We start from the raw sequence: 27,031 nt of genomic DNA, 5'->3' as shown, positions 1-27,031 counted from the left end.
GTGATTTCATGGATTGTATTCATTTCCAAACCAAGCCTAGGAAGAGAAGGAAGGGAAAGGGACAGGGAAAGGGCAGGAAGAAGGAACAACACAGGCAAGGGCAAAAAAATTTACAATAGAAATATGCTTGCTCCCTTAAGCAGTGGCCAGCAGGGTCAGCCACACTACACAAATATTCCAAGCCACAGCAGCAGGGGAGTAGTATATTAAAATACAGATCAGCCACACACTGCCTTTGACAAATGGACTTGAAAGGAGAAACAAAGGGGAGCACACCTTGCCCCTCTGAGCTGGCAGCAGCAGAAGGGGGTCAAGCACTCCCCCGGCCTAGAGAAGCAGGGGCAGCAGCAGCAGCGTCACCTCCCTCTGGCACAGTGCTGAATGCTACCATCAGGCAGGAGTTGCAGTCCAAGAAAATAAAATAAAATGCACAACTGAGTTGATCCTGATGAGAGGGCTTCTGGGCCCCATGTTTGTTACTCTTGGCACACCCTTGCCAACATGACCAAAGCAGAGAACTCTTCTTTTCAATTCATGCAGAGCTCAGAGCAGCACTGATTTATTGTAGCACAAGCACTTGCCCTACAGACCAGGGAATCACTTCACGAGTAGAAGAAAAAAAATTCAGCAGGATTTGTCAAAGTTTAAAAAGCAGAAGGAAGGACAGACCTCCTACAGGGAGGGAAAAAAAAAAGAAAGAAAAAGAAAAAAGAACAAACAGCATGTCTGTATGGGCTCTGGGATCCTCTCCCACCATGCAGCTCTGAGTTCTCTGATGACAACAGTCCTATAAGGGAGTAAGGGCACAGCAGCACGTCTCTTGTCTCTTACAGTTGGTGAAGGGTTTGTAAGAGCATGTGGCGAGCAAACGAACAGGAGTCAAGAGCACGGTTTGGTCTGTGGAAAGAGAAGAGAGATATATTTAAAATACTAAACTTAAGAACTGCTTTCATATGAATTTGAATGAGCAGACAAACACTATTTCAAACACTAGGCTTATGTGCCCAAAAGCCTACATTTAGTACATAACCTACATAACCTCTCCTCGATTATCTCTTCTGAAACCATCCCCTCACTGCTGCATGGATCACTGTTTCCCATGGAAAACTCTCTCTCCTTTGCCAAGTCCAAGCCAGTAAGATAATGACCAAGAATCAGAATATTGATTTGCATGGGTACAAAAATCAGCAGCAGATTGCTGATCTCTGCAGTCCGGTGTCTCATTTTGGGTAAAACAAAGTGGGTGAGGGTGGAAGCCCCCTTCCCTCTCTTCTGGCAAGGAGATTTTCCATATAGATCCACTGTTTACAGCCCCAAAACACAGAAGACAAGCCTGCTCATATTCAAATCTTTTCTCACCAAGTCACCTGCTATCTATTACCTAGTGGTCTTGAGGCTTTTTAAGTGTTCAAAAGAGGCAGTGTAACCTCCTGCCCCCCCCACCCCTGAGATCAAGTAACACCTGATTGGCTTTGCTGGGCCACCTTTCAGCATGCCTTACAAATAGCCCACAGAGCCTGCAGAGCATCATCTGAAAGGGCCTGCAATAGAGAGGTCTACCTCACGCAGAATAACCTGGGTGAGGTATTTCAGTTGTCATTTTTGGAAGACCCAGCCCCATTTGCAATAAGCAGGGTGATTCTGTCTAGGCAGCTCCCCATTTTTGGAAACAGAGAACGTGAACAGCTGATGTTGATCACAGCCAGCCTCCCTCAGCTTCCACTCCTAACACCAATCCTCCTCTAACATTAAGAGGCTCCTTACTTGCTGTGGAGTTAAAACTGCCTGCCACTCTGTGCTACAGCCTGTTGAAAGAGGCCATTGATATGATTCAATCCAAAGAGCAGCAACGCCCTCCCCTCAAAACAACAAAAAAACCCCCAACCCTTACAAAAAACCTCCCCACCAAGTGGGCAGGCAGATATCCACATACTTTCAGTGTTTACAGCTAAAAAAATTATGGGAAAGCACATGTGGATTCACAGCACCCTCTCGTGTCCAAAAAAAGAAAATAGGGACTGACAGCAGAGTAAGATGGATGCTGCTTACAAGTCTGTATCCATAATTTTATTATTATTTTTGAATGGAGAACACTACCTGCATCACCACAAATTGTCACCAAAAAAAGGAGAATGACTACTCCAGAAGCAACCCCCTTGCAGCAAAAGGCAGCAGAGCTCTAGCCTAGGCAGCTACTAGAACTTCACAGCTCTAGAAGCCCAAAGGACCTAATTGCAATCCTAAAGGAAAAACCTAGAAAATATGACAAAAATGCATACAGTTTGCTGCAAATGGACTCATGGATTTGACAGAGTGCAAGTAGATTTGTTGCAGAAACAGAGCCCAAATGAGCTCTGCAGATTATTAGACTAACCAGTGAGAGGTTTGATTTAAGGTTAGGTCATGATTTTGTTCTGATTGAATTCCAAGGAAAGAGAAGGGGTGTAGGTTAATTGAGAAGCTGTTTTATCTGGACTTCAGCATTCCTGAACTGTTAGTGTTCTCTCCAGGCAACTGTAAAGGATTTAATAGGTGTTCTCCTTGTTCCCTTAGGGAAAGCATTTTAGGAAATACATATATTTAAAAAAAAACAAAGGTATATTGCTTGTATATAGTATTCCTTATGCTGCACAGGACGTAAGTGTCTCTATGATAACATCACATCTTGCAACAGAGAGGTTTGCAAATCAGAGAAAGCTTCAGCACTAAGAATTTCATAGCACCAAGGACACTGCAGGCTTGGCATTCGCACCCTTACATACCAAAGGCAGCAGACAGATCTGCCTTCTACTGCAAGAGGCTTTTGGCTCTCACACAACTTTCACAGAACATTTAAACAATCTCACACTTTCAGAGACTTTCCCCTCTTGTAGTGAAATGCTGGTTATGGATTCAGAGGAATTTTTGTTGATGAATTCATTAAGACCAGAATTTTATTTTGTCACATACAGCATCATCTACAGACGAAAAACATTTATTGGTATTTTGCAGGTCTGGAGCCTGCAAAAGGAGAAGGGGACAAATGTCTTTTGTGAGCAAATTTGTTTGGAAGGACAAATCAAGTTGAGTTATGAAGCTACTCTAGGCACTGGAATCTGACATAACAATCAGAAGGGTCAAATGAATCAAAGTCTCCTTTTCTGTATTCCCAGTTTCAAGTGATTTAAATCCTCTGTCTGGAGGGCTGGGGTTGATAGACCCTAAATGGTACTTGTTTTGATCAAGCTGGGTATCTGCCTAATTAGTGCCAGACAAAGTAAGCCATCATTCTCTTCACCCACCCTTTTATTTTAGGACTGGTATTAGATCCTTACACTGTACATATCTATTTGATCAACACACAAGATCACAGGCTGCCATGGTTTGAACTCAGCCAGTAGCCAGTCACCACATGGCCAGTCATTTACTTCAAATCCCCTTGAGGCACACATCAGACTTCTCTGTCCTTCTACATTACCCACTAAGTGCACCTAGGTCCTTGAGCAAAAGTAATCCCACACATGGGTTTACCTTTACCCAATGCAGGAGTAACCCAGACAGTCTGGGTAATGTAGTTCAAACACTATGGCGCACTATGGGGGCTTTATCCCCATCCACAGTATGTAGGAGGTTTGATGAGCAGGGCCAGCTTGCTTGGCAGATCCTCTGGTATTGACTAACCAGGTGGCTTTTGCTAAATGCACGTCCCAGTGTTTGAAAGTTCCACCACCCATTGCTCTCAGTGTAGTTTTCAGCAACCCATTGTATTGCTCAGTTTTCCCAGAGGCTGGTGCATGGCAGGGAATGTGATATATCCACTCAATACCAATGTTCTTTGGCCCAGGTGTCTAGGAGGTTGTTTCGGAAATGTGTCCCATTACCTGACTCAATCCCTTCTGGTGTGCCATGGGGCATGGCGTAAGTTTGCAACCATCCAGTGGCTGCTTCCACCATTGTAAGCACATAGTGTTTGCCATGCCAAGTTTGTGAGAGCGTGATATAATCCATATCAGCCAGGCCTCCCCATATTTATATTTTAACCATCATCCTCCATACCAAATGGGCTTGAACCGTTTGGCTTGCTTGATTGTAGCACACGTCTCACATTCATGGATTACCTGTGCAATAGCATCCATGGTTAAGTCCACCCCTCGGTCATGAGCCCATCTATATGTTGCATCTCTTCCCTGATGGCCTGAGGAGTCATGGGCCCAGCGAGCCATAAATTGTTCACCCTTATGTTGCCAGTCCAGATCTACTTAAGCCACATTAATCTTGGCAGCTTGATCCGGCTTTTGGTTGTTCTGATGTTCTTCAGTGGCCCGGCTCTTGCCTACATGAGCATCTACATGGCGTACTTTCACAACCAGATTCTCTACCCAAGCAGCAATATCTTGCCATAATTCAGACGGGTTTGCCTCTGCGCTGCCAGTTGCTCCGTTTCCACTGCTGTAACCACCCCCACAGTGCAGCTGACACCATCCATGAGTCAGTACAGAGGTAGAGCACTGGCCACTTTTCTCGCTCAGCGATATCCAAGGCCAGCTGGATGGCTTTCACCTCTGTGAACTGACTCGATTCACCTTCTCCTTCAGCAGCTTCAGCAACCCGTCATGTGGGGCTCCACACAGCTGCCTTCCACCTTCGATGTTTCCCCACAATGCGACAGGACCCGTCGGTAAACAGGGCACATCACTTCTCATTATCCAGTAGTTTATTATATGGTGGGGCCTCTGCAGCACGTGCTACCTCTTCCTCTGGTGCCATTCCAAAACCTTTGCCTTCTGGCCAATTTGTAATCACTTCCAGTATTCCCGGATGGCTGGGGCTCCCTATTCGAGCCCGTTGTGTGATTAACGTGACCCATTTACTCCACGTGGCATCGGCTGCATGGTGTGCAGAGGGGACACTCCCTTTGAACACCCAGCCCAGCACTGGCAGTCGGGGAGCCAGGAGGAGCTGTGCTTCAGTCCCAATCACCTCTGAAGCAGCTCAGACCCCTTCATATGCTGCCAATACCTCCTTTTCGGTTGGAGTATAGCGGTCCTCTGATTCTCTGTATCCCCAACTCCAAAACCCCAGGGGTCGACCCCGAGTCTCCCCTGGTGCTCTCTGCCAGAGACTCCAGGTGGGGCCATTCTTCCCAGCTGCAGTGTAGAGCACATTTTTATCATCTTATCCTATCTGAACTGGCCCGAGGGCTACTGCATGGACTATCTCCTGTTTAATTTGTTCAAAAGCTTGTTGTTGCTCTGGGCCCCATATAAAATCATTCTTTTTTCAGGTCACTTGATAGAGAGGGCTGACAATCTGACTGTAATTTGGAATGTGCAGTCTCCAGAAACCCACAATACCTAAGAAAGCTTGCATTTCCTTTCTGTTAGTCAGTGTGGACATAGCTGTTATTAATCACCTCCATTGGTATCCGACGATGTCCATCTTGCCATTTTACTCCTAAAAACTGAATCTCTTGTGCAGATCCCTTGACCTTACCATACTTTATGGCAAAACCATCTCTCAGAAGGATTTGGATTATTTTCTCCCCTTTCTCCAAAACTTCTTCTGCTGTATTACCCCATATAATGATGTCATCAACATACTGTAAGTGCTCCAGGGCTTCACCCTGTTCCAGTGCAGTCTGGATCAGTCCATGGCAAATGGTGGGGCTGTGTTTCCACCCCTGGGGCAGTCGATTCCAGGTGTGTTGGACATCCCTCCAGGTAAAAGCAAACCATGGCCTGCACTCTGCTGCCAGAGGGATGGAGAAAAATGCGTTGGCAATATCAATCGTGGCGTACCACTTGGCCGCCTTCGACTCTAGTTCATACTGAAGTTCTAGCATGTCAGGCACAGCAGCACTCAGTGGTGGTGTGACTTCATTCAGGCCACGATAGTCCACTGTCAATCTCCACTCTCCATTAGACTTCCACACTGGCCATATGGGGCTGTTAAAGGGGGAGCACATCTTGCTGATGACTCTTTGGCTCTCTAGTTGATGAAACAGTTTATGGATAGGGATTACAGAGTCTCGATTGGTGTGATACTGCCATCGGTGCACTGCTGTAGTGACAATTGGCACCCATTGTTCTTCGACCCTCAGCAGTCCCACAACAGAAGGATCCTCTGAGAGACCAGGTAACGCAGACAGCTGTTTAATTTCTTCTGTTTCCAAGGCAGCTATACCAAAAGCCCACCGATGATACCCTTTTGGGTCCTTAAAATACCCTCTCCTGAGATAATCTATACCAAGAATACACGGAGTGTCTGGGCCAGTCACAATGGGGTGTTTTCCCCACTCTTTTCCACTTAGGCTCACCTTAGCCTCCAATACAGTTAGCTGTTGAGACCCCCCTGTCACTCCTGAAATACAAATGGGTTCTGCCCCTTTAAAATTTGATGGCATTAGGGTGCATTGAGCACCAGTGTCCACTAAAGCCTTATGCTGCTGGGGGTCAGATGTGCCAGGCCATCGAATCCACACAGGCCAATAAACTCGGTTGTCCCTGTCCTCCGCCTGGCTGGAGGCAGGGCCCCTCTAATGTTGGTCATAATACCCGCTAACGACAAATGGGTTAGTGTGGTGTGCACGGGTTTCAGCCTCATCTTGATCACTCACTTCTTGTGAATACAAGTCAGAAGTTCTTCTCATAGGATCGTGAGCAAAGTCAACCTTTCTGCTCTGTCTGGGCACTTGATTACTGGAAACTAGAGCAGCATTTCTCCTAAAAGAACCCTGTTTTGTAGTTGTTCTTCCTTTCAACTCACATACCCACTCTTCTAGGAGGTAAGTAGGTTTTCCATCCCATTTCTTCATGTCTTCTCCATAGTCACACAGTCGATGCCACAGCTTCCCCCGTGGTGTGTACCGGTTCTCTCGAGAAACGACTGCTCCTAATAGCTGAGATTCTAGTCGACGCAGGCGGGGAGTAGGACATGTCCTCTTTAAATTGCTGGAATTCTTGAGATAATTTCTCCACAGCCATGACAAGGGTAGAAGGGAGACTTTCTTCATATGTGGTGGTCGGTGAGCCAGTTCATTTACTGTTGGTCCCTCTTCGTCTCTCCAGTCCATTACTGCTAATGCACTGGCATATGACGAGGGTGTGCTCCGTACAAACTTCCGCCACGTGGGTCGGGTGCATTGGACTTCATCTGGAACTGTGAATAGCCACGCATTATCTGGGTCATAGTAAACCGTCTCCCGCACAGCTAGCTCCCTCAAGAATTGAATACCTCTCTCCATAGTGGTCCACTTACTTGGATGACATACAAAATCTTCCTTGAAGGAATACCTCTCCCTCACAACAGGAGTCGCCTCCAGAGACTGAGATTTTCTGTCTTCTTTCCAATGGCTTTGTCAATGCTCCCTTCCCTAGACAGGGATCCCAGCTGCCTCACCTCCCTGCCCTCTAATTCCATGCTACTGGCCCCGCTATCCCAGCACCGCAGCAGCCAGATAACGAGGTGCTCACCTGGATGGCAGCTGAAATCTTTTCACATCTCAACTCACTCGGGGATAAAGATCAGGTGACTATCACTGGCTCTGCCTCCTCCTCCTCCTCCTGTTGTTGTGATGGGCCTGGTTCATCATCACCCTGTATGCTGCGAGGGGATCTTCTTGTGTATTTCTTCTTATGTATGGGAGCGACTGACACCGTCATGGGCTGGTCCTCTGGTTCAGCTGCAACGCCTGTCCTCGGGGTTGTAGTGGCTGCAGTTTCTGTTACTTGGTTACCAGGTGCAGAGCCCTTCTCTTCCTCTTGAGGGTGCTGAACAGTGTTTAATAGCACTCAGTAGGCATGGGCTAGGCCCCACCGTGTTGCAGTGAGCTGTGTCTTTCTGGAATTACCCGGGTGACAACATACTTTTTCCAAATATTTTACTAGTTCCTCAGGATTCTGCACCTGTTCGGGAGTGAAGTTCCAATACACTGGAGGTGCCCACTGTTCTAGGTACTTGCCCATGCTATTCCACACCCCCAGCCACTCATAATTCTCCAACCTTGGGCTAGATTTCCAGGTGATACTCTTAAATAGTTGCTTAACCCTGAACAAAACCTGAACCACATGCAGCAATGCACCAGCTCCTAGCAGTAAGATGACCATGTTAATGTCAACATGCCAAGGATATTTGAAATTCCTGAATTCCTCAAACACAATTGTAAATAGCCCCAGGGCCAATGACTGCACCCTATCATAGATCAACATTATATAGTACAGCAAAACCAAAATCTTAACCCAACTCTCATGGACTGGGAGCAACAGCATGGGAAATACATATTGCAAATGAGGCGATAATATCTTAAGCAGCCAAGCAATCAACATTATTACCCGTTCTGTCCTTATCTCAAACCTCAGGCTCAGGCCCCACGTTGGGCGCATTGGGCACCAAAAGACTGTCATGGTTTGAACTCAGCCAGTAGCAAATCACCACATGGCCAGTTGTTTACTTACACACACACCCCCCCCACACACCCACTCCCTCCGGTGAAATAGGGGAGGGACAAAAAAAGAAATTTGTAGGTTGAATAAAAAAAAATTTAGTAACAACAGTAACAACACTAAGCCCAAAACGGGTAAAATGCAGCAGTGGCTTACTGACCAGCAACTGGTACGCTGCCTAACCCCCCAGCAGCGATCCCAACCACACCAGAAAATCCCACCACACTGACTGGGAAACCAAAACTGAAAACTGAAACCAAAAATGGGACATGAGAGCACAGGTCTGCCTATATACTGAGCATGATGCCACATGATATGGAATACCCCAATGACCAATCCAGGCCTGGCCCTCTAGCTGTGCTCCCTCTCAGCCCAAGGAAAGTTAACTCTATCCTGGCCAAAACCAGGGCACAGGCACTGTAGGAAACTGCAGAAGTCCAGTGATCTGTCTGGGCAACTTCACATGGCAAGTCCCAATACTTCTTGCTTAAACCTGTAATGACTGAGTTGGAGGTATACTTGTTCAGTTGGTAAATCATGGTCATTGGCTTGTAACTGCCTAATTCTAGCCTGATTAAGCCAAAGAGAGGAGACAAACTATTCCACCAGAAGGGCCTCTAGGTTAGCATTTGCACATGTGTAAACAAGCTAGTTACATAGTTTTATTTTCCAAAACTGATCTAAGCATGGCTGGTTGCTGGACATGTACCACTGCTATGCTTTGACAGCTTCAGCCACACCAACGCTTGGAAAAACTCTTCTCCCCTATCACATCAGGCCTGCTTCCAATCCTAGTAGAACTAAGAAAAGACTGACTACCAATATTTGACTGCACCCCTATCGCCCATGTTTTTACTGACCGCAAGTTTTTGATGCTTCTATCTTTCATCAGCAGAAGATCCCAAGCTTCAGTGTATTCCCCACACCAGGAAAATGAGGAAGGCTTAAGCCTTGTTCTCGAACCCATTAAAAAGCTGCTCTCACCCTATGTGGCATGTGGTTCGTGCTGAGTCAAAGAACCACCAAGTCCCAAAGGGATTCCAGACCTCTGCTGGTTTTGCTTAAAGACAATTTTGGACTGTTTCTCCCCTTGACTGCCGAAGTCCTTGCTCTCTTGAGGAAGGGACTATTTGTGATGTTTTTTCTAAATCACATCAATGCTAGAGTTCACACTGACTTAATTCCAGGAGAGATATGGCTTTCACTGCTATAGCATTATCTATGCTTTAAGACATTAAAGAAACTAAAGTTGGTGGGGGCAGGCGTTGATTCTATACCTATACTAGAAGTAACATTAAATAGAGGCAGACAGTAGAAGCAGCTTCTTCAACACTTACGCTCCCAATTGTTCTCAAAAAAAATCACTAGCCTTGTTGCTGTCACAGTAGGAACAGTTTCATTTAGGAACAATTCAATCTTTGTGTTTTGCAGTGTTTTGATCTGCTGGTGTTCAGTGTTATACAGCGTGACAATTCAGGTAGAACTCTGCTAACCCTCATACTCAGAAGGATGATTTGGAGAGCACAGATGGATCCAGTGTAGTCATACACTCACTCAACTCAGGCAGTGGCTAGAAACCAGTAGGTTTCCTTAAGCTCAAAACACCTCTTCTATAACTGGCATCAGCCTCTGTTTCAGAGCCAGTTAGTTGCAAAGCCAGCTTTCCACTGTTTCTTCTTTAGGATTGAGACTTACTACTCTAAACTTGCATTCTGGAGTAAGCAAGATAAAAGTAGAGGCCCACTAAACTATTAATCCTTAATTTCAGAACAGATATTTAGTGGGCTTCAACAGAACAGCTTGCATGTAGCTATTACTCAGTTTCACTAGCTCCCATGGAGAATACTGCATGACAAGCACAATACTCACTTTGTGACAAAAGCTGAGAGAACAGGGGCCAGGGATTTAGGGAAATAATCCTGCTGGACCATATGGTTCAAGGTCATAAGAATACCATAGAGGCTTGGGACAGCTTTGATCTTCTCTTCACTCTGAGTAAAGGACAAGAAGGAGGAAGTTAGACATCAGATGATGACTATTTTATCTAATCCACTCTAGTTCACAGAGGTAATGAATTCTCTGTTGAATGAAGTGCTGCCATAATCTAGCGAGCAGCTTTCACTCCTACGGTGTAAGTGCAATGTTCCCCAAGACAAAGGTAGTGAACTCCACAGCCTCCCAGCACCAGCATGTGAAATAAAACAGCAGCAAGAATATTCTAGTACTTATCAATTAGAGCCTAGTCATTGACAGCAACGACAATGCGGAAAGTAACAAACTTGCAAGTGAAACAGCCAAATCTAAGAGGCCCTGTGTCAAAGCATTCTCCTAAGGAATTTCACCCCACTTCAATTCATAAAGAATTCAGTTGCCTTAATTACACAATATTTTCTAGTATTATTCTGTAGCTCATTTTTGTACCACCTCCAGTTCTTCGTCAGGCTTCCTGGTGGACTTGATGTAGTATTCCCAGAACTGGTGTCTCAGTTATGTACAACATAAAGCTCATAGTCATCCTTATTGCTGTTCCCCTGCTTACACGATGCCTAAGTTATTCTTGCTCCTAATGTAATGTTAACCTACATGTCCCAGCTCTTACATTGTTTTCATTTATTTTTCCACTGTCACCCCAACTAAAGCCCTTCATTCTGTAGGCAGGATCTGGACCTGTGTTCCTAGGTGTATGACCTTGTATTTCATTGTGTTAAGAATACCTGTTGCTCATGTGCTTCCAGTTGTGCAGGACAGAAAATGATGGAAACTGCTCCCTCTCCACATCTGCCTAATTCATCAACAGTCCTCTGTATCACAGAGGACAAAATCATCTGGCTGATCCTCAAAGGCTTTATCATCAATACCACTTCCTGGTCTGAAAGAGTTCTTCTAGAACACAAGTCTGACTTGTGCCTCATGCATATTTGCTATTTTCTATATGGGATAATCAGTAGGTGGTAGTCCCTGAAACAAGCATTCTGCAGAACAGAAAGCCATCTCCAGTTCTGTTGAACTGTCTGAGAAGTGGAAAGCTCAGCATTGGTCCAATGTGCACAAGGAAAGGCTTAACTGATTTTTAGGAAATTAAGATGTATCCAAGCATGTCAACAGCTGTCAGTACCCCAAGCTGGATACTACCAGAAGTAAATTTATAAACCTAATTAAGAGCAGGCTGCTATAACATAGATTAGGCTATTCTGTGGTTTAGAATTGGCTTGGTTTAAGTTTCCATTCTCAGCTTCTGGGTCGCGAGGCAGTAAGAAACATTAACACTTGTAGCAAAAGTAGGCAAAGGTGCTCCTTAAGTTTGCAGACAGAACCTTTCCCCAGTCATCTCACTGAAAGTAAAGCTAATTCTAATGCAATTTGCAGGTTTCCTACCAACCCTCCGTCCTTTCTCATGAAACTACATATTTGACTCTAGTACTTGGCAAAGATACTCCAAAGCATGAAGTTGAATACTACTGATCTATCATGAGTAGATGGATATATGTTTTTGAGCCAAGTTACTAAGAGGTGCCCTAAAGGGCCATATTAACTAATAATATTGTAGATTAGACTTCTGGACATGGCTTTTTATAGACACCGTAGTCCAGCAGCAGCACTATTTCCTTACTTGACCCTCCCTACCTTTAGGGAATGACTGAGAATGCAGAGCACATTAAACAGAAGAGATACAAAGAGCTGACACCTCCTTCATCCTAATGCAACCTTGCAATTTGCAATTTCTGCTGGGCCTGCAGACTTCCATTGTCCCTGGGCATGAGGCATGCACAGGCATCCAGCTGCTTCCATGGCAACGTAATTACCCAAAACCCAGCCAGTCTGGTCTTCAACAGCCTAAACAGACCATAACTTAACTCTTTCCTGCTTCCTCACCTTAAGTAGTCCCATGTGGATCAAGAGGCTTGTGATGAATGCATCTGAATTAAATGTGGCAGAAGTGAAAGCTTTTCTCATCAAGGCATCTAAAAAGAAATAAATGCACCATATTAAACAATACAGAAAGGGAGGCTATTATGGATTTTAAGATCAAGATTGATAATACAGGACCTCAGGGAATATCAGCTGTTAAAGGAGTTCTGGGAAGTATTAAGATTCCAGTTGTTTTCACAGGGACTAGGTATAATCTCTGAAACACTGAGACAGGTAAAACCCAGTCCTTAAGTATAAGGCCTGATACAAAGGGGAAAAAAAAAGCAACCAACAACAAACACAAAACACTCCAACAAAAAACAAAACAAAAAACCATCAACAAAACAAAATTCCCACATTGCCAAGCTTCAGATGCAATTTGACTTCAGTCCTATGCACCACAAAATGCTCTACTCAATGCATTTGAACATGTCTGCTATGTCCATACTGGTATATAAATATGATCAGATAAAGGAGAGATGCAAGAGTTAGAGCCTTGACATTTTAAAGGCTAGCAAGAATTCACTTTTCATTTGAAACCACACAGAATGAGAACACAATGAGAAAACTTGGTCAGCTGTTTTCTGGGCTCCCTCAGGACCAATATCCTGTCACAAGCTATGGGCAAACCAGTGCTTTAGCCTCTCATGTCTACAAGGTAGGCAAGGCACCCATTTTGACCTCTGACTATTCTAGTTTCTTGGAATGGGCAGAAGCCACTAGAGTGGCTGTAGAACAGTGCCAGACATTAACCAGGGACCTCACTGTGACTTGATGGTTACTTTTCTGGAAGGAAAGTAATTGCCAGGTTCAATCTTTGCCTAAGGAGCAGCAGTAGTAAGGAACAGCTATCAAGATAAATACACATACATAAGCACACTTCGGACAACAGGAATATCCTCTTTGTTGAAGACAATTCATCTTGGGCATGAGCCAAGGCCAGCACTAGCTCAAGGAGATGCCAGCTGACTATTTTTGACTGATTTGGACCCATAAACAATTGCAGAGAACTCTATTACGTTACTGTTTTACAGACAACAGCTAACAAAGTTTCACCATGTCTATGTATTCCAAACTAAGAAATTTCAAACTAGGGAAATGCACATTTGTTTGCAGTAAATCACTCTTAAGTGGTCTTAAAAATAATTGATCCAGTTCTTTTGCACAATATTGATAGGTAGCTCAGGTATGGGAGAACTGTACTGCTGGGGGATTTGAAAACGATGAAAGTCAGTGGTCAGATGCCTAGGAGCATTTGGAAATTCCTGTTTCCAAGTGAGAGCATGAAGGGATACCATTAGTCCACACAAAAATCAGACCTAACCCACAATATACAGTGAGGAACAGTCCCTTGACTGTACATTAGCTTCTGCGCCTTGTCCCATGTTGCAAATCTCTCCTCCCTGAAGAAATTAAAGATGTTTCAGACTGATAAGAAGAGGTCTCTCTTTACACTCTCTTAATACTACACTGGATAGGCTACTTCCTGCAAATACTTTTTAAATAAACAGCCTAGAAAAAGTAACTGACCTTGGAACACAGAACCACTGGCTATTGACAGCGTAGCATCAAGAAGATGCAGTAAGGGCAGCACAGGTCCACTAAGAGAGCAACTACAACAGACACTTATCAAGCTTTGGAAGCACAAGATATGCTAAGTTCAGAAAGAATCTCTACTTTCACTCCACACAACAGCAAGGCACAGCTTGGTACTTTTGTTATCTGGGGCCTCCTGTTGCCAAGGACAAAACAGTCCAACAGCCCGGCCCATTCCAAGGGCCTTCCTCTGCCTCGCACTGGTGTCCTTCACCCTGAAGCAGATCACACCATGAAGTGAAGAAAGGCCCAGTCACCTGTTGTTTCATGCACTGCTGTTTTCACTGGGGCTTCATCTTTGAAGACCGAAGATATCCTTAGGAGAGTTGTAGCTACTTTCTCTACATCAGATGTATCTGTCTGAAAGACAAGAAAAAAATATAATTTAGGGACCATTCAGTTCACTGCTCACCAGCTACAGAAGATGGGTCTCTGCTAGGGCTGTGATGGGAATTACAGCCTTCAGCAGATTGACATCAGTTTTGCCTTGGCCATATCCCAAGGCATAAGCAACATTAAAACAAAGTTACTCTATGTAGAAGCTCTGGTGCCAGTATAAGCATTAACTGCATCATCTGCTTCCGTAAGGTTCCTTGGGATCACTGGGGAGAAGATGCAAAACCAGGTCTCAAGAGAGAAAGCTATCACCTCTGAGGATTAAATGATTCTGAGAGAAAGTCAAGCACAGAAGACCACCGGCTCACCCACCTGCTGAGCTATTAGCACAGAGCACTTCGGTCCTAGTCGCAGCAGCTTCTCTGGTGATGGGAAAGCAAGGAATGTGGCAACATCCACAGGAGGAGATGGCACTGGAGTTGAATCCTGAAACAGGCGGAATCCATCTCAAGTTTACTCTTGGAAGTAAGTAAATTGGTTCAGCAACAAAGGCATATAGGACAGGTCAGGACACAGGTACACCAGGTCAGGATTTGTTCTATTTGAAAACTATTTGAGGCTGGAATGACTCCAGAGTTGAAACAGCCAGAATACGCCAGGACAACTGCATGGCATTGCATGTGCAAGGTTTCCATCTTCTGGACATGGGAAGACTTTTTCTACTTGTCTTTGTTACAATCGCTACTCAGCCTTTCCCTACATACATGTGTGCACATGCACACTTTAACAAAACATATTTCCAAGTCATCCATTTTCTTTATTTCCTGCATGTTACCTCCCTGTTACTACAGTGCCAGCTGACACAGGAATGTGAACTCCTGCCAGCACTCTAAGTTCAGACTCACTCCAGATCTCATTTCCTCCTTTACTCTTCTCCAGCTGAGGAAACAGGAATGCACCTGGAAGTAAGCCTACCTGTGAATCAATTATCTTCTTAGGAGTCAGTGACTCCTGTTCTCCCTGTCCTCTCTCCTTCAGCTGTTGCTGTTCTTCCTCCTCCTCTTCTTCCTCTTCTTCCTCTTCCTCCTCTTCATCTTCATCCTCCTCCTCCTCCCCTTCATCATCACTAAGGTTTGAGAGTTATGTGTTACATTAATTACACACTTGCAATTCCTGTACACTGGAACTCAAAACATTTTTTCAAGAACGAAAAAGCAGCCTTCCCTCAAGTCTTACTGCAAGAAGTACATCTCCATCTACAACCGATGAAGAGGACACTCAGGCTTCAGTCACCCAGTTGACAATGGCTAGCAAAAAGCGAGGAATGCAATCAATAACACTAAGATAAGTCTATTGATGACAACGAGACACAGGCTTATCCTGCTTATGGAATCCCCTAGTGGTGCTCCACACTGCACACTGAAACAAACATCCATCTGCAATGTTACAGTTCTTATTTTAAAATAGATGGGTTAATGAAAGTGTTGATGAAAATTGTTGGAAATTTTCTGATTTAAACTCTGGTACCCTGCCTACCTCAAAGATCCCAGCACAGATGCCATATTGAAGCCTTCAAGGATCTCCTGGAGTTGCTCACACCCCTCTTCTCCCAGACAGTTACCTAGGTTGATTGAAGAAAGGGAGTAGACTTAACAGAGGCACACACGTTTGTTCTTGAGGATTTAGATGCATATTCTTGTCTACCTCTTATTTCTGAAATTGAACATTTATGTCATTTCTACACAACACCTTAGAGGCAACAACTCAGACTTCAGTTATCAGAATCAGTTGTTAAACAAATTTCAGCAGCATGACAACGGTTTGAGACAAACAATCCCTCTAATTTTTCAGAGTGTCTCAGAGAGAGTTCCTGCTAGTTCTATAAACAGCTCGTTCTCAGTGATTCTAAAACAAGGCACAGTACCACTGAAATGCAGTGACCCAAGGTACAAACAACAAAAAGTCAGCACTAGTCAAAGTTCTCTCACTCTTCTGCAGAGATGCACAAAGATCGTTTTGTTTGCAAGTACAAAATATCTGAGATCACAATGAACAATTTAAAAAGTTTTACTGAAAACAGGTATAGGTATCAGTTCAATCTTTCCACCACACAAGATGTACTGAAACTGCTTAACTTTAACAATTAACTGAGTTCATGGCTTAAGAAAGCTTTCAGGATCTAACTGTTTCCTGTCCCAAGGTCATCCAAGTTCAGCTACACTCAGTACTATTTTTTTAAATGCTGACAATTGCAAGACTAGAATATGGGATACTGTCAACATTCTTCTTAGTGGTTTCTCATTGGGATCAGACTAGACATACTTTGGTCTAGCAAACTTACGTACCATTGAGATCCAACCTCTCCAACTCTGCCTTATCTTCAATAGCTTCAGCAACAGTCAGAGCAGCATCTCGTTTGATCTCACAGAAGGACAAATTCAGCTCCTAAGCAGCAGAACAACATTGTTTGCACAATTTCTATTAACATCTATTATCCCCATAAGCTTCATGTGCTCACAAGCATACTGGAAAGAATCTCATTTGAGAGAAATACTTTGTATAGCTAAAAGAGGTATTTTGAAATATACTATTGTTAAGAGCAGCACTACTGAAGGTAACCCCTTTACTAGAATAGCCATAGAGACCAAACCATTCTGACTGCTCACCTAAAAGGCAGCAGACATTCAGTCCTTAGCAACAGCTGACTGGAGATCTTCACTTATTTGAGAATCATCAGAGCATTCCAGAATTCACACACCAGTAAATCTTACTGAAGAAGGGTAGCTACTACACTAAATGGACAGCACGTTTGCTTTTGAACACTTAGGTTGCACGCTAAGGCCTTCAAAAGACAAACTACAAGTGGTACTACCTCTGATAAACACAGCTAGAAGAGAAACAGGGTGGACAGACTAGTAAGACTAAAGTTATTCAACAGCCAGGCACCATCCCCCACCATTCCACATTGTGCTCAATCAATCCTTTCCTGAGAAGAGATTTAATATTAACAGCAAAAGGGAAGTTGTCCTTGAACAGAATGAATCAGCTACAATTGCTTCATGCTAACCTCCCTTAACTACTTCTGCTCTAGAAAAAAGGATTTAACTTCTGGCTGTTCATCTCAATACTCCCATTAGAATCCTTACTTAAGTTTTCCTGGGACATTCAGATATAAATTCCAGTAGAACCAGCAGAAGCCTAAGCAAGGGGTCTTCACACCACAGAGCACCTACTTCCTACTGTACTAGGTTCATATACATAAGTATTAGTACTCAGATGAATTTTTGTCTTTGACTGTAAACTGCAAGATTAGGAATTACATGTTCAGCATCTGTTCCAGTGCAACCCATTGCAGGTGTTTCTAGAGATCCTAGTTTACTTACACTACTGACTAGCCCATCTTGAATGTTGTCAAACACAAGTCCTGTGCAAATAGGGATGTAGGAAGCTGTGGTGTTGCCAAAAAACTAAAAATATTTGGACCTTTGACACATGCCCTAACAAAGTGTTAACTGTAATCTCTTCATCATTTCAGAGTTCATACAAACTGTTTGTCAAGAGGAATGTCTCAGTCCCTGCTCACAACTCTGAGGTTCTAAAAGCAGATATTTCCATTATCAGATTTCTTGAATAGCACTTGCTGAGTTGAACCAACAGCTTCAAAAACATCAAGTAGAATCTAAACAAATCACTGGTACACCTCCACGTAGAACAGCCTTAGCTGGATGCGGCAATGCCACTGATCTACAATACAGCTTACTGCTTTCGAGTTGAGAGCACAGAGCCTGCACTGAAGTGAATCCCACTTTAGAATAATCAGTAGTGCTAAGAGAATGGACAGAAACCCAGGAAATTGGAAACAAGGCATTTTCAAAAGAGATTCAAAGCTGAACAGGAAGAAGACATACCTTTAATTTATGAAGCCCTTCTTTAACAGCATCAGCAATAGCAACAGCACCCTTTGAACGCACCAGGCAGTCTCCAAAGTTGATCACTTCAATCTGCCGAAGCGCCTTCAGTGTCTGCAAGGTAGCACAAATTTGAAATTACAGATACACAAAGTAAATGAATGTCTTATCAATCCTGGAAGGTCCTCTTTCCTACTGCAGTGTGGCATGTGGCTCCACCAACTCAGAGGTGCTAATGCTAACTATCCTGAGAAGAGTGGGAGGCAGAAGCCAAACCCAAAGGAACTGTTTCGAACAACTTACCTCTGCCATTGCCACAGCTCCTTTCTCTGTGAAGGTGTTGTCATTCAAGTTTATAACCTTAAGCAGTGGGTTAATAGCAAAGGCCTGGGCCAGTGCCGTGATGCCAGGATGGTTAATTCCATTCTGTGGCATATGGACCTCCTCTAGAGTCCCAATGATCTGGGAAAGGATGCAGATGAAAAAAGCTGTTAAGAGACATACTTCAGCTCAAAAGTATAGTGCTCACTCTTTAGGATTTGCTTAAAATTGTCTTCCTCCAACTCAAAACTCCATTAGCTCTTCTACATAGAACTATTTACCAGCAATTATGTCACAAATCTAAGTGAAATTGCAGGCTCATGGCAAGTGTCAGGTTAATGTAAAGCCCCTGATTCTAAGAGTCACAGGTAGCATCCGCTCTCCATGTCTGGTCTAGGATACCTTAAAACAAGAGTTCTTTACTGTGGTTCAACAACCCTGAAATAGATCAAGCAACATCACTGGATATAATATTTTTTTAATTAAGTCTACATTTCACCCTGACTGCAGAAGCAAACCCATAAGAAAATTAGTATGAACACTGTTTATGGATTAAACAGCATGTCACAAAACAGAGTAATGAATCCCATTGTGATAGTGCCATTCAGTCTGAATTCCTCATGAACCACTTCATTACGTGCCTCTCAAGTATTTAAGAAGTCTCATTTTTGCCATGATTGCTGATTAGTCAAAAGTCACATCCAGACATCTCTTTACAAAAAAGAACAACCTATAACCTGCAATATCATTGTTAATATACCTGAAAATATGCATTGTAATTCAGAAGATGCTTTTAGCAGCAGTGGAGGAAGGAAAAGGAAAGTAGGTTGCCTCAACCACAGTGAATTCTCTTCCTCCAACAAAAGCGCAAGTTGGCCAGAGACAGCTAGAGAAATCTAGGCATCATTTACAGCCCCCTCATAGGATGATCCTAGTGAAAACACTAGGTTGCTTTTGCCAGATGATTGAACAACTAGGCAGAGAAGCACTCAAGAGGTCAGCTGGCACACCTACCCCAGTGCCAGATAACCTCCATTAGCACAGAGGGAGAAGGAATAGGACTACTATTAATCTACTCAGGAGATGCCTATTTCTCCCTCAAGTAACTACTTTACACAGTCACTAGTGTTCAGAAACTTAGGTCACAGAAACATTCAGTCATCAATTCTAATTGCACTTGTTGAAAACTCCAGTTTCAGCAGCAAACAACATCACAACTTTAGTGAACCAACAACCACCACCCCTGCCTCCAAGCCGACACAAGCTCTGCGTGCATTATCTTCCACATTAGCACACCTTGCTCCATTTTGGTGTCAAGAAGCTCTGGTTTGGTACTTACCCCAAAGGCTTCAGCCAGGGCAGTGGCACCGTCATTCTCCAGACGGTTTCTGCCAGCCACAAATATTTTCAAAGCAAGAGGCTTGCCCTGGGCACTTGATTTCCTGTGACACTCTTTCAGAGCAGCTGCCAATATCTAAAGATAAAACAAGCAGTTTATACTACCTCAGCATCTCATTCTGAAGGAATCCAAAGGTGTTTGTATATCTAGCTCAAGAAATACTTTGGTCACTGCTGCTTCTACAGTAGGGTATACAATAAAACTGTCTGTAGCTACAACACGTGCACAGTCTTAGGCAAGAAGTAATCATTTTGCAACACTAGAACACGCTGACCCCATTAAGAACATTTGATTCTTAAACAGGCAAACATATAGGGTCTTACTGATAACGACCCAGTTAGTCCTGGTTTTCTGCTTCATCCAACAGGCATCCCTTCAGTGCTAGGCTTTGTAATCCTGGTCTCCCAAATCCAAGGCTACTAGCTCTCTTGACATGGAATCTAATGTTTAGGATAGAACTGTTTTCCTATCCTGGAAAAACAGATGAACTTTCCATAATTCAGAAATTTATCCATGAAAACACGTAGACAGAAGGGATCTTGAAACTGGAGAAATGGCCAACAAGAATATCATTAAGTTTAAAGGGAAATGAGAAGTCCTGCAAATGGGGAGGAATAACCCCACATACCAGCATAAACTGGGGGTCACCTGGGGGCAAAATAGCTTGGCAGAGAAGAACCCTGGGGTCCTAGGGAGTGAGAAGTTGACTATGAGCTAGCAATATGCACTTGCAGCAAAGAAAGTCCACTGGGCTACCTTGAGAAAAGCACTGTCAGCAGGTCAAGGGAAGTGATCCTTCTCCTCTACTCAGCCCTGTGAAATGCATCTGAGTACTGTGTCCAGTTCCAGGCTCCTACATGGACATACTGGGGTGAGTCCAGCAAAGGGCCCCAAGGATCATTAAGGAATTGGAGAATTTTATATACTGGGAGAGTGCTAAGAGCTAGGATTATTAAGGCTGGAGAAGAGAAGGCTTTGGGGGAGATCTTATCCATGTGTAAGAACAGCCAGAATAACAGGATGGGGGAAGAAGGTGGTGTAAAGAAGGTAGAGTCAGACACAAATGCACACAACTCAATGCAGAGAAAATTCCATTTAAACACAAAACACCCTTTTTTACTGTGAGGGTTGTTAAACACTGGGACTTACTATCCAGAGAGCCTGTGAAGTCTCCATCCTTTGAGATATTCAAAACCTGACTAGACACAGCCCTGAGCAACCTGGTCTATTTGCCTTGAGCAGGGGAGTTGAACTAGATGATCACCAAAAGATGCCTTCCAATTTCAACCATTGTGTGATTCTGTGTAGGGCAGTCTGAAGCCAAGTCCTGGCTCTGACCTCATTCTCAAAAAGCAAACAACCCTTACCTTGCCACCACCAATGCCCATGCCACAGTTATTGAGCTTGAGTTCCTGTAGGGTGTAGCATGTGGGGCTCTTCAGCAGCACCTCAAAGCCACGCACACCGTCTGGCCCAAAGGCATTGTCACTCAGGTCCAGCTCCACCAGCTGGGCTCCAGCCGTGATGAGTGCATCTCCCAAAGAGATCTGTAAGGAAACAGATGGCAGTGGGTAGGAGGGAGGGAGTGGATTGACTTTTAGTGACAGCATCACTGCAGTGGCTAGGTATGACAGTGATGCTGCAAAAAATTTCCATTTTGAAGACATTCGGCAAAGCTGCATGGGAAGATAAAACTTTACAGCTAAAGCCAGAGAAGTTGTGAAAATCAAGATGAAGATAACCGTAAGGCAAGTACCAAGAAGTTATCTCATCTCTTTAGATCAAATACACACTTTTCAAAGTGAGTTTCCCCCTCTACAGTTCCAGAAAGAAATATCATTTTCATTGTGTTGATCTTATGCTCTTGCTTCACAGGACTCAAGGAGGCAGGGAGCTCTGTAATGCTCTTGGAAGAGATGGCCATATGCTTTTATTTAGAAAGCTTGGTTCCCATTCTATCTATCGGATCACAAGGATGTCTTCCCCAGTGACAAGCTTCTTCACTAGCATGGACTTGCATTTGGCTTTTCATCAACTCTTCTCCACCTCATATAGAAGGAGCAAAAAGGAATCACTCACCTATTCTGAGACACTTAGTGTTAACAGCATACAGAAAGATCAACTCTGTGCTAAAAACATACTCCCACAAAAAGCATGACAGGTGAGAAAAGAAGTTATATTAGTCAGAAGTCTCAGAACTAGTTTTTACTTACCAAAGCAGGAGGGATCTCAGACCTTAGTCTCCCTGTGAACATGTCACTCCAATGACACCTCTAAAATAAGAAACATACAGATAGAAACCATTAAAAATGTTTAGGACAACACAGTTGTACAGGGGTTTACACATACAAACTGCATTACATCACTGGGGACAGCTTAATACCATCTGCCTTCCCTTGGGCTTGTCATTTAATTGTGCTAAAGAGCTATGAGAACTAACATTACAATTATTTCACTTGCAAAGACATAAAGGCACTGAAACGCACATTGTAAATAACTATACAAGAACTCTTGCTTGCATTCAAGCTGGAATTCTTTTCTGCTGAGAAAACTACCACAGGAAAAAGCAGCAGGAAACTGAAGGATACATTAAGAATGCAGCTTTACTAAGGTATGGGGCTCAACAATCTGGACTTGCTTGAAAAGCCGCACTTGGGTGATTAACGTAAATCAATGTTTCATACTCCTCTCCTGTAAAGGACAGTGCCTCTAACATCCTCCTAATGTTAGGCTAGAGCAGTAGTAGGGAAACATAGCTTGGACATGGAAAAACCTCCTGGAGCATTTCCTCCATTATTTCTTCCCTATTCAGACATTCTCTGAAGACTCATTCTTCAGATGATCTGATCATTCTTCAGAAGATATGACCCAGTTTTTCTGTTAGAACTTAAGTTTTGTTGCCACAGTTCTTTGTTTAGAGAGGCTCTTCCTTGCACAGCTTCCCAGCTTTAAGATTGGAAGGCTTCTGAACAGAAACAGTTAAGAATGCAGGAAGCATTCCCATTATCCCAAAGTCCCCAAGTCCTGCCATATTTTCCTACTGGAAGAACCACCAAGCAAGCTTTAGGGCTAATTTGAGGCAGGCTACTGCAGGAAGAGCGTAAATAGGCCTTCAGCATTTCTACATCACTCCTTCCCCTTCACCACTACCCACTTGAAGATCTCACCTTGAGCTCAGATTTCTTCTCCAAGGCTTTGGCAATGACCTTTGCTGCCTCCACACCCACTGTGTTGCCTTCCAGGCGCAATGCTTCCAGGCCATCAAATTCCTCAATTTGCTTGATCACTTCTTCAGCTGCAAAAAACAGACAGTCTTGTTGGCCTTTTAACTATCATCTTAGGTACCACAGTAACACTGTGATGCAGCAATACTTGCTCAACTCTACCCTTAGCGAAAACAGCTGAGCAACATGATCTGAAAGAATCCTGAAACAGCAATGGAGAACAGAACTAAAACATCACGTCACTGGAGAGAATATTCTCCATTCCCCACCCTGCCTTTTAATAATTTATTTCTAGTTCTATTCTCTGATAGCCATCCTCCTATTTGCAAAAGTAAACTTCCTTACTTACTCCTAAGTATGATTCCTCTGCCACTCAGCACATGATTTAGGAGCTAGACTTAATGTGTCTACAAAGATGCAAGGACTAAGCTAAAAGTTGATGGGAATTGGTGCCACATCAACAGGAGGAAGTTCCCACTGACTGGCAAAAGTAGATGTCTGTTTAGCAAATGTCAGGGCAGAACAATTTAACTCTAGAGTAATCCTATGCAAGACACAGGGGCAGGCTGCAGACTCTCTCCTGTCAATAGGCACTTGTTATCATTCCCAAGCTCCAAAGCCTTTCCCCATAGTTCAGTGGCTTTGCACTACTAAAAGGGTATATAAAAGAAAGTACCACCTTTGGAATCAGTAAAAAAGGTACACACTATAGCAAATAACCTCTCTGAAGAGCATGCGGCAGAAATGTTGATCTAAGAATATATGCATATTCTCCAGATATTCACTACATTAGCAGTCACAGTAAGACATTTTTAATCAGGGAACACACATACACCAGCAAGAGATATTCTGGAAGAAAAATAACAAGAGTCTAACCAGTTGATCAGAATATGGGAAGAAACTGGACTACTGCAGCGGACTAACATATCAGTCCGTTCCTCTGTGCAGGTCTTTGAAGCATCTACTTGTTCCAAGTGCTGTCATGCACTTGCTTGTGCTTTTAAAAGGTGCACTGACTTCTAATGCACAGTGACTGTCAAAAGCACTTGGAGAGAACAGCTAGAAAACACGAATCACACACCAGAGAGCCAAACACCAGCTCTGCCAGCTGTAGCACTGCCAGTGTAGCAGGTCAAAGCAGGGTACAAGAAGGGAAGGAAATGTCTCTATCAGAAGCAGCTGTAGCTGAAAGACCCTTCTATCACAGCTAATGAGAACTTGGCCATGCAGGATTAACAGGAGGTTTACCACAAGACTTTAGAATTTCAGGGAGACACTTCCCAAACACAAAGGTATTTTCTCTTACCATCTTCAGCAGTATTGAGTTTAAGGCTCTGGCCTTTGAAGCTCAACTGTCCACCACCCACTTTGGTTTTGGCAAGTGACTCTGCAAGTTTAGTGATGTCTTCTGATGCCATTTTTCTGCCTTTCCAAATGTTAAGAGCTGTCAATTAAAAGAAATTGTCAGCATAAAAAAGAGCAAAGTACAATACATAATCTGCATGAATAATCATATTTATTTGAACACTGATGTGGTTTTTGTTCCTGAGATACTGAGCTTTCGGTGTCATTAGTGTTTTCCCCATAGCTCACTTATGACAGCTAGGCTAGATTAATATTCCAAAGCCAGCCAGTCAGATGGTGTTGATTCTTCCAATACTCATAAGACTTGGGTTTTGATGGAATTGTTACACTTCATAAATAACCAGTAGCTAAAACCATGGATTAAGGCCACATTAAGACATTACTCTTTGCACAACACAACTGAAACGTAACATTCCTCCCTCCCCAAACCCTATCCTTTAATTACACAGTGCCCATTGCCCCTGTTCTCCAAAGCAAGCTAGAATGAACACAACTGGTTTGGCTTTTCAGTGATATCCTCAGTAGTGCCCCTGTCAGCACAGTTCTAGAACCACGAGTTGCTGAAAACATCACGTGTGCTGCATACAAAACTCTGTCAGGTTTGTGGGTTCTCTTTCCTTTTGGATGTCCCCCCCAGATTTATTACACACATTAAACAGGATGACCTCACACTGATGATAAATTAGCAAACATTTTGCCTTGAGGCAGAAGTTTGAAGCTAGCCATGCCTAGTAGCATCTGCATAACATTATTTAATGAATATCAATCACTGTGTGAAATAACTGGCCTCCATTCATTCAGCAGGATAAACAGAGCATGTTTCTTATCCCAGCACCTCCACCGGGATAAAAGACTACACACAACCAGTGCTTAAAAGCAACATACTTATAAAACAGACTTCTGGTGTCAGAAGGGATGAAGGTTCCTTCCTACAACAGAAAACTGGTTCCCTTCCATTCTTGTCTGACTTATAAATAGCCCCACACTCTTGCAGCTCCTTGAGCTCAACAGTGCTGGTTTTAAAACACCCCCTAAATGAAAGCTGTATGTACATGCTTTCCTTCTGACACCTAGCTGTGAAGTATTTGCCTTCAGCTTCCCCAGAGTACAGCCTCTCCTCAGCTTTCATTAACTTTAGTATTGCTTTTGGACACAGAGGGTAAAAAAAACATCCCCAAGGTTGATGAACATCACTTTTCTCGGATGACTGTCCTCTCAAGTAGGTGCTGCCAGTAGAAAGATGCTCACATAACTTACTCCACCCCTGCCAGGCCACATAGATACCAGGCTGATGGACATTCCCAACCTCTGCCAACCCAACAGTGAGAAGAAAGAAAGAGAGAATATCATCCAATCCATGAAGGCTTTACTAGGCAGGAACAGAAGTTAAAATCCAGAGAAGCCAGTCCATTCACCCAGTTTAATTATTAAATTTACTTTTAAATACCTCATCACCCTAATGTTTAAAAAAAGAGTTCTGTTCTACTATGATGCTCTTCTACACTCTACAGGTATACTCACTCCCTTCGCTTCTCTTTCCCTTAAATCCACTTTTACTCTCTTCACCTTAACACACAGGCTACTTCCTCATTTCAACATACGACTTCATCATCACATCCTGAAGCATGTTTTACTGCAAACATGTCAACCACGCCCAATTGTCAACCTACCAGAAGTCTTTTCACTGATAGTTCTTCCGCAGGGTAAGCTTTAAAAAAATAAAATAGAAGAGTTAGTATGTTTGGCAAGTAAAACCAAGACCTGGAAATGCCTGAAGAGCGGTCTCCTTGTTACCTGGAGACTGTATGAAGCTGTACGCTTCCCCATCGTTGAAAAAGTTAGCTCAGCTGAATGCTTTATTCACAACACTCTGTCCGCGCCAACAGACCCCACACCGGCCACCTGCTGTGCTCTCCCAAGGAGGAGCCTGCTCTGCTCTCCCGGCAACGGCGGGCGCAGCACCCGGCTGGCGGGAGCGCTGGGTGACGGCCCAAGGTTACCCTCCGGCCAGCCCCTGACAGCCCCCGGTGACTGCTAGGGGCTCCTCTCTGCCCCCGAGGGGGCTGCCGAGCGCCGGCCACGCCGACACCTGCTCTCCGCGGCGGCCCCCTTGACACCCCCGCCCCGGCCCCGGCCCCACATAACGGGCCCCGCTGTCCCGGGAGACGTCGCCGTTTCCCCCCTTCCCGCCCCACGCGCGGGCGGCCCCCACTGTGCCGCGTGGCGCCTGGCGCGCGGGGAGACCGGGGGCGTCGAGGGGGCTCCCGCGGCCGGGCACACGTGACCCGCATCCCCGAGGGGGACCCTCGCCTCCGCGGGGGGGGGCGCGCAGGGAGCCGGGCGGCGGCAGGGGGGATTGTTAGCCTGCGGGATCGCCTCACCCCGCGCACGCTCCCCTCCCGCGGCCGCCAACGGCGGCGGCTGGCCCCTGCCCTGCCCTCACCTCACCTCCGCGCCGCCGTCGGCCGCTGCCTGCCGGGGAAGGATCGAGCGGCGCCGGCCCGAGCCCTCACGCCGCCGCCGGGGCCGATGGGGGAGGGGCGGGTGGGGGAG

At 44.4% G+C, this 27,031-nt stretch overlaps 1 protein-coding gene across 2 annotated transcripts; it reads right to left on the bottom strand.

Annotated features, from left to right (window-relative positions):
• Window positions 1–27,031, bottom strand: RANGAP1 (Ran GTPase activating protein 1). 2 transcript variants are annotated; one of them, XM_074871058.1, is made up of 17 exons: window positions 26,927–27,031; window positions 26,149–26,186; window positions 24,420–24,557; window positions 23,057–23,184; window positions 22,103–22,162; window positions 21,257–21,436; window positions 19,830–19,964; window positions 18,473–18,631; window positions 18,170–18,283; window positions 16,607–16,706; window positions 15,798–15,882; window positions 15,237–15,387; window positions 14,634–14,747; window positions 14,183–14,285; window positions 12,294–12,382; window positions 10,290–10,411; window positions 1–897 (listed from the first exon to the last, which is right to left on the bottom strand). In XM_074871058.1, the coding sequence occupies exons 3-17, from the start codon at window positions 24,529–24,531 to the stop codon at window positions 828–830; spliced, it is 1,722 nt and encodes a 573-aa protein (XP_074727159.1). In that variant the 5' UTR covers window positions 24,532–24,557; window positions 26,149–26,186; window positions 26,927–27,031; the 3' UTR covers window positions 1–827. The 2 variants fall into 2 exon arrangements, with proteins under 2 accessions (XP_074727159.1, XP_074727158.1); XM_074871057.1 differs by having other exon boundaries at window positions 26,922–27,010.

Source organism: Strix uralensis, chromosome 5 (assembly GCF_047716275.1).
Source record: "Strix uralensis isolate ZFMK-TIS-50842 chromosome 5, bStrUra1, whole genome shotgun sequence".
NCBI lineage: Eukaryota > Metazoa > Chordata > Aves > Strigiformes > Strigidae > Strix > Strix uralensis.
The sequence above is the reverse complement of the archived record's forward strand: the minus strand, read 5'-3'. Positions and strand labels throughout refer to the sequence as shown.

What these genes read in the sequence shown, in the direction of transcription:
- RANGAP1 (XM_074871058.1), bottom strand. Translation starts at nt 24,531, where the DNA reads ATGGCATCAGAAGACATCACTAAACTTGCAGAGTCACTTGCCAAAACC. An exon ending in TCTGTGCTGGGATCTTTGAG is followed by an intron (nt 15,388 to 15,797) that starts GTAGGCAGGGTA and finishes CTCAAACCTTAG; the next exon opens with TGATGATGAAGGGGAGGAGG. An exon ending in CTGTGCTAATAGCTCAGCAG is followed by an intron (nt 14,286 to 14,633) that starts GTGGGTGAGCCG and finishes CTTGTCTTTCAG; the next exon opens with ACAGATACATCTGATGTAGA.